This window comes from Muscardinus avellanarius (assembly GCF_963383645.1).
Source record: "Muscardinus avellanarius genome assembly, chromosome: 3".
Lineage (NCBI taxonomy): Eukaryota > Metazoa > Chordata > Mammalia > Rodentia > Gliridae > Muscardinus > Muscardinus avellanarius.
In genome coordinates, this window is record NC_137788.1 from 89256484 (window position 1) to 89269042 (window position 12559).

Here is a 12559-nt window from a genome sequence, read left to right on the forward strand (position 1 = left end):
ACACTCCCAGACCTATTTTATGCTTTTTTATTTTTGGAAACAGGGTCTCTTGAGCCAGCACGCCTGGCTTTGAACCTGCGCAATCCTCCTTTCTCTGCCTCCCAAGCGCGAGGATTATATGCGCCACCACGCCCGGCCTGAGGCCATTATTTAAAGATAGAAACTAGGTTCTTGGGCCTAGTGGAAACTGTAGCATAATACAGAAATGAAGCGTGGCCCCTAAGCATGTTTAGTTTAAACATGCACAATTTTTCTTTTTTCCTTTGCCTATGATGAGTGTATGCATTTACTGTGGGATACACAAAGAGAATGCAGAGAATATCACTTAACTATTAAAAATCACCACAGTTTGAAAACAGAAATGAAACTAGAGAATAATACCACTAGTCTTTAAGTTTCTACACCCATTGTTCCAACCTAAAAAGAAAATGGAGAATTTTTTTTTTTACAAATAAGGATGAGGAGCTGGTAAAATTTAAGGAAAATGCTGTTAAGTACTAAAATCCACAGAAGCAAATAGGAACAAATGAGGACTTCGGTGTTGCAGCGCCACCCACTGGCTAGAAGCCCTCATAGCAAATATGCGACTGGGCCAAAAATAGAAGATAAATCAACAGAATGGGAAGGAAAATAACACTATTCTGATTCATTAGAGCACCAGAAACTTATTACAAAACAGCACCACCTAAAATGTTTTATTACCACAAGGAAAGATAATCATTGTTAGCTGTGTTCACGAGAGGGAGCCTTATTTTGAAACGCAAGCCTTTGATCTCCAAATGCTGTCAGGACTTACTGATATCTTATTGTGAAATAATACATGAAAAGCCATAGCTGAATAAGTAGATAATATCTTTAAGCAGAACATGTCCACTTGCATTTCATCACTAACAAAGAAATTATAATACTAATAATACAATTAAATGTTAATGAAATCTCCAGTGGAATCACATCCATTTCTACCTTTAACCAGAGAAGTTTTAAAATACACAGATCAAACAAAATCTTCCAAACACTAGACTGAAAAACACAGTTTCTAAAATAAGTCCAAAGACAATTCAGATAAACTAGTAAAAAAACAAATGTTTTCTTTAAAATATCATAGCAGCTCTGTTGTCCAAAACCTTAATAAAATTTCCCTTTTATTCTAATAATGTTTTCTCTTTTACAAATTGTTCTTGTTTATCTTCTTCAGTGGTACCATTCTGAAAATCTTGGCATGGAATATTTACGAATCTTTTTCCTCCAGTACAAGGTTTTCCTTAAGAAGCTTGACCTCGGTTTTTATTTTATCTGACCGTCCTGAATTTGCTCTGTGAAGATCAGAATTCAGAATTCCTCTCTAGACACAACCCTGGTCTTCCAAATTCAAATTCGCAAATAAGCTCCAGGCAGTCAGTGCAGGCTGCCAGTTTCTTTGGCTTGATGATAATTATTATCTGGTCCACAAAAAAGAAGGTCTTTGCTTGTTCATAGATGGCTGATTGCAGATAAGAATATGATGAGAAATGTCACATTCCCACTGACATAAATTGCCAACACTGTCTTTTTAAAAGCATGGCCCTGCAAGAAAAGAATTGAGATATAAAGCAAAGTACCACCATTAAGGTTTGTGTCAATAACCAAGAAAAAAAGGCTTACCTCAGCTTCAGATGCCGTAAGTGACGGCATGATCTGCATTCTATCATCGTCCAGGATTTCAACTGTCAAGAACAACACAAGTTTGTAAGGACAGTGTTATGCAGACAAAAAAAAAAAAACCTCTAACAATAAAATAAAATAAAACCTGATTCCTAGGGTTCACCTATTTCCAAGGTCAAAGTTCTCTCCTTTCAAGGTTTCAAATAAATATTGTGAACTAGCCAGGCATGGTAGCTCATGCCTGTAACCCCAGTACTAGGGAAGCTGAGGCAGGAGGATCACAGGTTCAAAGACAGCCTCAGCAGTGGAGCGAGACTATCAGCAACCTAGTGAGACCCTGTTTCAAAACAAAAATTAAAAGGGCTGAGGGTTTAGCTTGGAGGTAGAATTCTCCCTGGATCCAATCCCCAGTGAAAAAGAAAAAGAAAGCTTTCCAAATAGCTCTCACAAATTGAGACATACCAACTATAGCACATATTTGTCAAAGAGCTTAAAATTTAAAAAAATAATCCTAACAATCTAAGTTTTTACTTTACTTTTTTTAATTAACAACTTAGAACTGTATATATGTATGGCATACCACGTTTTGATATAAGTTTATATTGTAAAATGCTTAAATCAAGCTAAGTAACATTTTACTCAACCCAAGTTTAAGAATATCTGTATTTTAAACAGTAAGCCATAACTGAGTGATCATCAAAAGTCCCATGTATGTAAATATAACCTAGTCAAGAACCCAAAGGAGCGATACACACACACACACACACACACACACACACACACACACACACACTATTTGGCTCCTGAAAGCTGCCTAGGCTCCTATGTACACTAGACAACAAAGTTTTTGCTTTTAGAAAGCTACTTATTCACCAGGTGTGGTAGTACACACCTGTAATCCCAGTACTTGGGACGCTGAGGCAGAACAATCTCAGGTTTAAAGGCAGTCTCAGTAACTTAACAAAATCCTATTTCAAAATTAAAAATTAAAATAAAAACAAAGAAGAAAGCCACCTATTTGGGGAAAGGGCTACAAATGATAAAGAACACAGAGGACACTTAGCCTAGAATCCAAACTACCTTAAAATGTCATCCACTCTCTACTAATTTCTCCACCCCTATCAGTAACTTGACACTGCCTGGCACTAAGACCAAACCAGAGCATGTCACTAGAGAGCACAAACAAAGTAGGTCCTATATTGCTATATATATTTTTGCATGTGACAAGCCAAGTGATCACACCAAGTAAGTTCATCAAATAGATAAGACCTGTCTGCAGCTGCGCCCTGTGTTGACTCTGGGTCTTCTCCCACTCCACCTCACGGTTTTCTCAGTTCTAGGAATCCTGAGCTCCCAGTGTATACTGTCTCCAGGTCAGACCAACATGCCTGGTAAAAGCACTTAAAAGACTTCTTCCTTTAAAACCTAAAATTTTGCCAGGTGTGGTGGTGCACGCTTGTAATCCCTGCGCTTGGGAGACGGAGACAGGAGGATCGCACAGGTTCGAAGCCAGCCGTGCTGGCTTAAGAGACCCTGTTTCCAAATTTTAAAAAGTATAAAAATAGGTCTGGGAGTGTAGCCCGGAGGTAGAAGGGTTTCCAGATACCCCAGTACCACCCCAAAAAATAAATAAATAAAATAAAACCTAAAATTTTTCCTTTATGTTTTATGTTAAATAAAATAAAAAGGCATAAAAATCCCCACAATTAATACCCCTGGCTGAGAAACAACAACAGAAACTCTTACTGAGCCACCATGCAACAGCCAACCACTAATACCAAGCAGATGTTTTTACATTCCAATAGCTTGCATAGAGGTGATTCTAACTCTAGTTAGATGGTGATCATCAAGAATACAAACAATAATAAGTGCTATTTGAGGATGCAAGGAAACAGTAACTTTTATAGCCAGTGGGATTGTAAATTAGTACAGCCACTATGTTGATCAGTATAAAGATTTCTCAATAGACTAGGAATGGAGCCACCGTATGATCCAGCTGTACCACTCCCCAGTATCTTCCCAAAAGAATTAAAGTCAGAATACATGCATGTATTTTATCAATTAAAACATACTAAAGTTAAAACATACTAAAATTTAAGGGATGAATAAGATGAACATTTAAGACAGAATAGTTCATTTAATCTTGCCCTCTGAGGTCTTGTGGGGGAGGAGGAGTCCTGGGGATGGAACTCAGGTTCACACTATGATACATGCATACCCGTGTTCACAGTAGTCAAATTATAGAACCAACCTGGGTGTCTGTCGATAGATAAGTGGATACAGAAAATGTGATATATACACACAGTGGACTCTTGGCCATAAGGAAGGACAAAATTATGTCATTTGCAGAAAAATAGTTGGATCTAGAGAATATTATGATAAGTGAAACTAGCCAGCCTTAGAAAGTATGTTTTCTCTCATATGTGGTTGTATATTTTCTCCAATATGTGAAAACTGGAGAGAAAAATAGGAAACAAAAGGGACTTCAGATAAATAAGTAAAGAGACCCATAGAATAGTGGAGGGGAATAAGAAGATGGAGGCTAGAAAGGGAAAAGGAGGCTTCATGAAGAAAACCATTCAAAGAATGCTGTGTCCATATATGAAGGTATCACAACCAATCTCACTACCATGTACAGGGAATGGGTTTGGAGCAGGGTGGGGTGCAGAAGGAAATACCCCTTGGATCCATGTATGTGCTATGAGCATGTATGTGTCTATCGCTTTTTGTTTTGTTTTGTTTTTTTGCGGTACTGAGGGTGGAACCCAGGGGCATTCTACCTCTGAGCCACGCCCCCAGCCCTATTTTTTATGCTTTATTTTGAAACAGGGTCTCACTGAGTTGCAAAGGGCCTCACTATGACCAGCATGTGTCTATCACTTTGAATCTCCCTATGACATATAACTCACTCTATCACAGAGCTATACCCCCAGCCTATTGTGCTTTTTTAACTTTGAATGAGGCAGAGTCTCACTAAGTTGCCGAGGCTCTCCTCGGACCTACTATCCTCCTGTCTCGGCCTCCGAGTACTGGGATTACAGTGTACACCACCACACCCACCTATAGTCATAATACATCAATATAAGTCTATGTATATTTTTAAATCTACTATATGGCTTTTAAAGCAGGTTACCTTTTCGAGAGAGTCGATAAGCATGTATCTCTAGAACAGTATCAGTCCCGATGTGCCAGGTTACAAATCCAATCATTGCATAAATTTTCCATGGATCAGGAAGATTCAATCCTGGTAAATCCATTCCCAGGAATATTGCTGCCACTAAGCATAAAAGATAAAAAATTATATTCAAATGCAGTTGTCCCCCAAATAGATAATCATTGCATGTATTTTATTAATTAAAACACACTAAAATTTTATGAGATGAATAAGGCGAGCATTTAAGAAAAAACAGTTCACTTAATCTTGCCCTGAGGTCTTGTGGGGAGGGAGGAGTCCTGGGGTTGGAACCCAGGCTCACTCTATCACAGAGCTATACCCACAGCCTACTGTGCTTTTTTAACTTTGAATGAGGCTCTCACAAAGTTGCCGAGAGTCTCACTAAGTTGCTGAGCCTCTCCTCGGACCTACTATCCTCCTGTCTCGGCCTCCTAAGTACTGGGATTAGTGTACACCACCACACCCACCTAGAGTCTACTGTAAAACTACATAGGGCAAGATAGGAAATTAGAATTAGAATCATAAGAGGCAACCAAACTTTCCAGGAAGTTTTTAGTCTGCAATCTCAGAAGAAATGAAAGTGTGGAAACCATTGCCGCTTGGACCTCTCTTCCACGTGGAATCCCACACACTAAAGAGACATTAACATAGGAGGTGCCTGCTTAAAGGGGCTTTTACAAAAGCCATCAGAATGTGCTGCACTCTCATCCCTGCCTTCCAGAAACCACCACCCCTGGAAGGTACCAGCCCTATGGGAACAAACGACCCTCAACTTCGGCAGCTTCTACATGTGGCTGTCCACACAGCTTATTCCACTGGCAGAGACAAATGCGTAATAAAAACAGTCTGGGTGATTCTGTGTGCATATATGAAATTACCAATGCCAATTTCAACATGTACAGGACAGGGAAGAGGGTAGGGTGGGAACCAGAGGAAAGCACACACCAAGTGCTGGGTGCAAGTTTATTCCTATCACTCTATACCTCAGTGTGATGCATGAATACAATGCACCAATAAAAGTAAGAAAGGAAGGAAAATATTAGGAAAAAAACAGTCTTTAAAAATATTTTAAGGTAGCCAGGCATGGTGGCGCACGCTTGTAATCCCTACGCTTGGGAAGCTGAGACAGGAGGATCACACAGGTTCGAAGCCAGCTTCAGCAACTTAGTGAGGCTCTCAGCAACTCAGTGAGACCCTGTTTCCAAATAAAATATAAAAATAGATCTGGGAGTATAGCCAGGAGGTAGAAAGCCTCTGGGTCCCACCCCCAGTACCACCAATAAATAAATAAATAAATATAAATAAAAAATATTTTAAAGTCACTTTTAAAACTTTAAACCAAACACTGAAATAATGACTTAAATTGTTAACTCTAGAAATCACTTTCTGGATTTCAATGTTTAAGGCTGATTTCACCTCAACAACCAGTTACTCCAGTCACTAATACATCTAAAAATCATTTAAGCCAAATTACAACTTATAATATAAACAGCTATATATATATATATATATATATAGCCTTACAATTACTTACCTGCTACTATTCTTGCAGCTGTCCCCAAACTCCAGTGAGTCCAGTTAAACACTTGCCTTCTACCAAAAGAAAGAGCTGGTCAGTGTTCTTAAACGTGAGGGGAGGACAATTCCCAAGAGAATACGAGCATGTCATTTCCCTGTCAAAAAAACTGGATATGAGCCGGGCGTGGTGGCGCACGCTTGTAATCCCAGTGCTTGGGAGGCTGAGACAGGAGGATTACACGGGTTCGAAGCCAGCCTCAGCTACTTAGTGAGGCTCTCAGCAACTTAGTGAGACCCTGTTTCCAAATAAAGCATAAAATAGGTCTGGGAGTACAGCCCAGAGGTAGAAAGCCTCTGGGTTCCACCCCCAGTACCACCAAAAAAAAAAAAAAAAAACCTGGATATCTGAAATAAGTTTTTTAAAGCCTTCCAAAGTAAAAACAATTTGTCATCATATTTTATAAGATGCAAAATGTCTCCATTCAAAAAGGTTCATTTACCAACTAATGATATCCTCATTAAGAAGAGTGATATAGTGCCCGGCATGGTGGCGCACGCTTGTAATCCCCGCGCTTGGGAGGCGGAGACAAGAGGATCGTGCAGGTTCGAAGCCAGCCTCGCTGGCTTAAGAGACCCTGTTTACAAATAAAAATATAAAAATAGGTCTGGGAGTGTAGCCCAGAGGTAGAAGGGTTTCCAGGAACCCCAGTACCACCAAAAAAACAAGAACAAAACAAAGAAGAGTGATATAGAAGCTAGGCGTAGTGATGCATACCTGTAATCTCAGGACTGGGGAGACTGAGACAGGAAAATCACAAGTTCAAGACCAGCCTCAGCAAGTCTGCGAGGTGCGCAGATCTATTTCAAATTTTAAAAATAGGGCTGGGAGTATAGCTTGGAGTTAGAACACCCTCAGGTTCAATCCCCAGCACCACAGGAAAAAAAGAAAGAAAGAAAGAAAAAAGAAAGAAAGAAAGAAAGAAAGAAAGAAAGAAAGAAAGAAAGAAAGAAAGAAAGAGAAAGAAAAAGAGAGAGAGAAAGAAAGAAAGAAAGAAAGAAAGAAAGAAAGAAAGAAAGAAAGAAAGAGAAAAGAACATTGATATATAAAAGCAAGTACCTCGGATCATGTACAGGTGGCCTGAAGACTGCCAGCAGAGGCTGAAGAACTGCTAATGCCATCACTATACAACCCAGGTATGGGTGGTAACCTGCGTGCTGGACAAAATTAGGACATTTTAATGGTCTCAATCTCTCTCATCAGTTTAAATCCTCAAGCTAAAAATAATATATATTTGTGAATTTTTTGTGTTTTTTTCATAGCTTTGAACATTCAATGATGATGCTAATGATGCTAATGATAGTGATGATGATAATTTTGGTGATGATGATGGTGATGGTGACAGTGATGATGATGGTGATGATGATGGTGATGGTGACAGTGATGATGATGGTGATGATGATAATGATGGTGATGATGATGGTGATGGTGACAGTGATGATGATGGTGATGGTGACAGTGATGATGATGGTGATGATGATAATGATGGTGATGATGATGGTGATGGTAACAGTGATGATGATGGTGATGATGATGATGATGGTAAAAATTGGTAACACTGACTATATACTTTCTACCAGGCATATGTTCTTTCCACAGATTAACAGTAGTACTGGCTACAGTGCTTTCCAGCTGGTATTAGTATCCCAATTTTACAAACTGGGAACTAAGGCTCAGAGATATCAAGTACTGGGTCCAAGTCCATACCACATGTGAATGGTTGTGGTGGGATCCAAGGACAGAATGCCGCCTCTGCCGCATCAGGACGTTAGATGGCCACGGACACCAGGACAGCCAGGTGCAGCCATCTAGAACCAGCTGGAGTTCACATGTCAAGAGCAATCATCCCAATGTATCCTAATGATTTGTGTAGACCTCAGTGTTTCCCTAAGCCGTGGGTTCAATATGATTCCTAGTAATTCCGAAGCTTAATGAGTCACTCAAACATTTGTAGATTAAGTGAATAACCTGTGTGTCCATTGTACTGAAAGCTTATCTCCTCTGTTCAGAAGGGTTTAACTCAAGAAGAAAATGAACTCAGAATCTCAACAGTTTATGCAACTCTCCTTGGCAGTATCCTGTGCTCCTCCAAACAGTACCTCCGGGATTAGGCCACTGACATTTAAGTACAATGACTTCATTTAAACACTTACGAACCAAGAACATGCTCTACTCTGTGACATTTATTTGTTTGTTTTATTTTTTGGTGATGGTACTGGGGTTCCTGGAAACCCTTCTACCTCTGGGCTTCACTCCCAGACCTATTTTATATTTTAGTTTTATAACACGGTCTAAGTTGCTGAGAACCTCACTAAGTAGCTGAGGCTGGCTTCGAACCTGCGCGATCCTCCTGTCTCTGCCTCCCAAGCACGGGGATTACAAGCGTGCGCCACCACGCCCGGCTCCGTGACATATCTAAATGGAGGGGTGCTGTGGTCTGTGGTCACTGGCTCCCACGCTCCAGCAGACTTTAAATCTGTGGCCTGAGCCGGGCGTGGTGGCGCACGCTTGTAATCCCAGCATCCGGGAGGCTGAGACAGGAGGATCGCGGTTTGTACCCAACCTCAGCTACTTAGTGAGGCCCTCCGCAATTTAGTGAAACCCTGTTTCAAAATAAAGGATAAAAAATAGGGCAAGGGATGTAAGCTCGGAGGTCAAATGCCCCTGGGTTCCATCCCCAGACCCGCAAAAAAAAAAAATAAATAAATTAAATAAATAAATAAATAAATAAATAAATAAATAAATAAATATCTGTAACCTGAAACAGGGACATGATGGTGACTAAACTATGATAGGAAGTCCTTACAAACAGGAGCCAAAGGCTGAGGAAAGAACAATAGAAAAACACCTTTAAACCATGGACTCAGCTATACATGGATAAAATTATAACCATGATTGTGGAGATGAGTCTTCATCCAATTAAAAAATAACAGCAGCAGCAGCAGCAAAAAAAATAAATAAATAAAAATAAAAAAATTTTTAATTTGGTCTTAGAATGTGCTGGGAACTGTCCAAAGTGCTTTCAGTGAGTTAACTCCCAGTTCACAGAAAGCCTGTGAGATGGACAGGACATCACCCCATTGCACAGATGAGGAGACTGAGGGAGAGAGACAGTAAGTAACTGGCCTATAGTTGTCCCGGGTAGTAAGTGATGATGCCAGAATTTGAACCCAAGAAGTCTGACTCTAAAGTAGTGCCCTTAAGCTGGGCGTGGTGGCGCGCGCTTGTAATCCCCACGCTTGGGAGGCTGACACAGGAGGATAGCACAGGTTCGAAGCCAGCCTCAGCTACTGAGTGAGGCTCTCAGCAACTTAGTGAGACCCTGTTTCCAAATAAAGTATAAAATAGGTCTGGGAGTATAGCCCAGAGGTAGAAAAACCCCTGGGTTCCACCCCCAGTACCATTAAATAAATAAATAAATAAATAAATAAATAAATAAAGTCGTGCCCTTCACCTTTACACAGCCAGCCCTCCAGGTATGTGGGATCTGTGTGCATGGAGTTAACCAACCACTGATGCACAGATGGAAAATATTTTTAAAAAGAATTGCTCAATTCTTTTTTAAAATTCTAAAATCTAATTCTAAATTACTAAATACATACAGACTTTTTTCTTGCTACAATTTTTTCTTCTTGTTCTCTCTAAACATCTGCTTCAAACATTCATTAAGTAACTAATACAAAGCTACAACAATGATTTACAAAGCACTCAGGTTGTATCAGGTATTAAAGGTAACCTGGAGATGATTTCAAGCATGCACGAGTATGTGTGTCAGTCACATGCATTGTTTATTTTTTTGGTGGTACTGAGGATGGAACCCAGGGGCCTTCTACCTCCAAGCTGTACCTCCAGACCTATTTTATATCTTATTAGGAAACGGGGACAGTGCTAAGTTGCTGAGAGCCTCACTAAGCTGCTGAGGCCGACTTTGAACCTGCAACCCTCCTGTCTCAGCCACCATGCGCGGCTCAGTTATATGCATTTTATATAAGAGACTTGAGCATCTGCAGATTCTGGTATCACCAGGGTTCCTAGAGCTGATCCCCATAGACAGTGAGGGACAACTGTACTATTCCATTCATAAAGTGCAAAGACGATAAACTACAAATTACAAAATAAGTGTGGCCCTCGTTCCAAATACCTGGTAAAATTAAGTTCTGATGTCTTTGTTCATAACAGAAACTTTTCAGAATTTCCTTTAAAAAATAGCTTGACAGCCGGGCATGGTGACGCATGCTTATAATCCCAGCATTTGGGAGGCTGAAATAGTAGGATCCGTTTCACAGACAGCCTCAGCTACTTAGTGAGGCCCTCTGCAACTCAGTGTTTCAAAAATTAAGAATAAAAAATAGGGCTGGGGGTGTAGCTTGGAAGTAGAATGCTCCTGGGTTCCATCTCCAGTACCGGGGGAAGAAAAAAAAATCTTGACTATTACAAAAAATACCTTAAAAAAGCAGAAGTGGTATTTTTCTAGTACCATCTCTGACTCAAGATTCGCATTTATCTCATGAAGCACCAGCCCAAACTCCAAAATACTGCATTTTGATATCACACACTATCTGGAAAATTGAACGACTTTAATGAAAGCATTAGGTACTTTTGCATTTAGGTGTGTCATTTACACCCGATCAGGCTTATTTGTTTATTCACTGCATATATACCGGGTGCCTACTATGTACCAGAATCTGTTCTGGGTGCTTGGGACACACCAGCACCGAGAGCTTTCACAGAGCTCACTGACTAGAATGTAGGAAGACACACGAAGAAAAATCATAAGATGGAGGAGAAATCACATGGCAAAGTGGAAAATACCAGGCCCTGACTTTCACAAAGCTTCACCCTAGCCCCCTGTCTCTAACCCTTTCTTTTCTTTTCTTTTCTTTTCTTTTTTTTTTTAGGGAATAGGCAATATTTTGTGCTGTGTGCATGTATGTCTCTGTCACTCTGAACTGTAACACGATGTATGATTCCAAGAAAATGAAAATGAAAAAATATTTGATCCTCTTAAATCTAGCCACACAGAGTGTTTAAACTGATTTGCAAAATTAATTATCCAGCAATCCTAAATAAGCATTTTTACATTTCAAGACATTTTCTCTTACTTATAGTTCATTATGTGATTAATACATTGCAATTATACATGCACACAGCACTTGGTATTTTTCCCTCCATATCTCACCCTGTTCCCTCCCACACCCAAACACATTAGTGAAATTGGTTGTGATATCTCTACATATTGCCATCGTGTTATTTGGATTGTCTCTAACCCTTTTAAAAGAGGTGTTGGAAGAAATATCCTTACCCTTTCAGACTGTGGGATTCAGGTGCACCCAGCGGTAAGGAAACATACTGCATTTTGTTAAGTTTCCCTTCATGTCAGAAACACTGGGGCTGGAACCATACCTTATGTCATGAAGATCAAAGATCGGTTTGTGAGATTGTGAAGATCTACTTATCAACCAAGCATTCTCCACGGGCAGGTGGCTGGATTGCCATTCATTGTTACAGAGATAGCGAACAAGTTCTTTATGGAGAAGAGATTTCACAGAATTTTAGGTGGGCAATCCACTAACTACTCCACTTAGGAGAAAATCCATGTGTTTACTAACTCATAACATGAGCATTTTCCGTGTGCCACAGAACATACTGGAGATCACTTTTGTGCACACAAAAAAGGCATGTGAACCTGTCCCCTATTTTCTGCCAGATTGCTAGGAATATACTTACTGATACAATCATATTTATGGTTCCTTTACCTATCTGTTTCCCCTTTGGCTTTACTGACAAATAAAATGTATTATAATTGACAAAACTTTTATATTTAAATAAAGAAAAGGCAGCTGGGCGTGGTGACACACACTTGTAATCCCAGTACTTGGGAGGCTGAGACAGGAGGATCGCAGCCTCAGCAACCCTGTGAAACCCTCTGCAGCTTAGTGAGACATTGCTTCAAAACAAAAAATAAAATCAGCCTGGGATTGTAGCTCAGAGGTAAAATGCCCCTGAGTTCAATCCTCAGTATCTAAAAGTAAACAATCATTCTGCCTTCTTTATGAGGAATAGACTGCAGGGGAGCAAGGTTTGAGGGGAGGAGACTTAGGCGGCCACTGTAAAGGTTCAGGCAAAAGATGGTGGTGGATCCTACCCAGAGAGTGGCATCAAGGATG

General features: G+C 40.1%; 1 protein-coding gene across 1 annotated transcript in view; it reads right to left on the bottom strand.

Moving 5' to 3' along the window:
* Positions 1 to 1470: 1470 nt before the first annotated feature.
* FRRS1 (ferric chelate reductase 1) overlaps positions 1471 to 12559 on the bottom strand; it is a gene marked incomplete at both ends in the record, with an annotated part of 43732 nt that continues 32643 nt past the window's right edge. The window contains 5 exons of the mRNA XM_080691477.1: positions 1471 to 1563; positions 1642 to 1703; positions 4775 to 4918; positions 6351 to 6409; positions 7452 to 7549. Coding sequence (XP_080547603.1) covers positions 1471 to 1563; positions 1642 to 1703; positions 4775 to 4918; positions 6351 to 6409; positions 7452 to 7549 — 456 coding nt within the window. The remainder of the gene's footprint in view (positions 1564 to 1641; positions 1704 to 4774; positions 4919 to 6350; positions 6410 to 7451; positions 7550 to 12559) is intronic.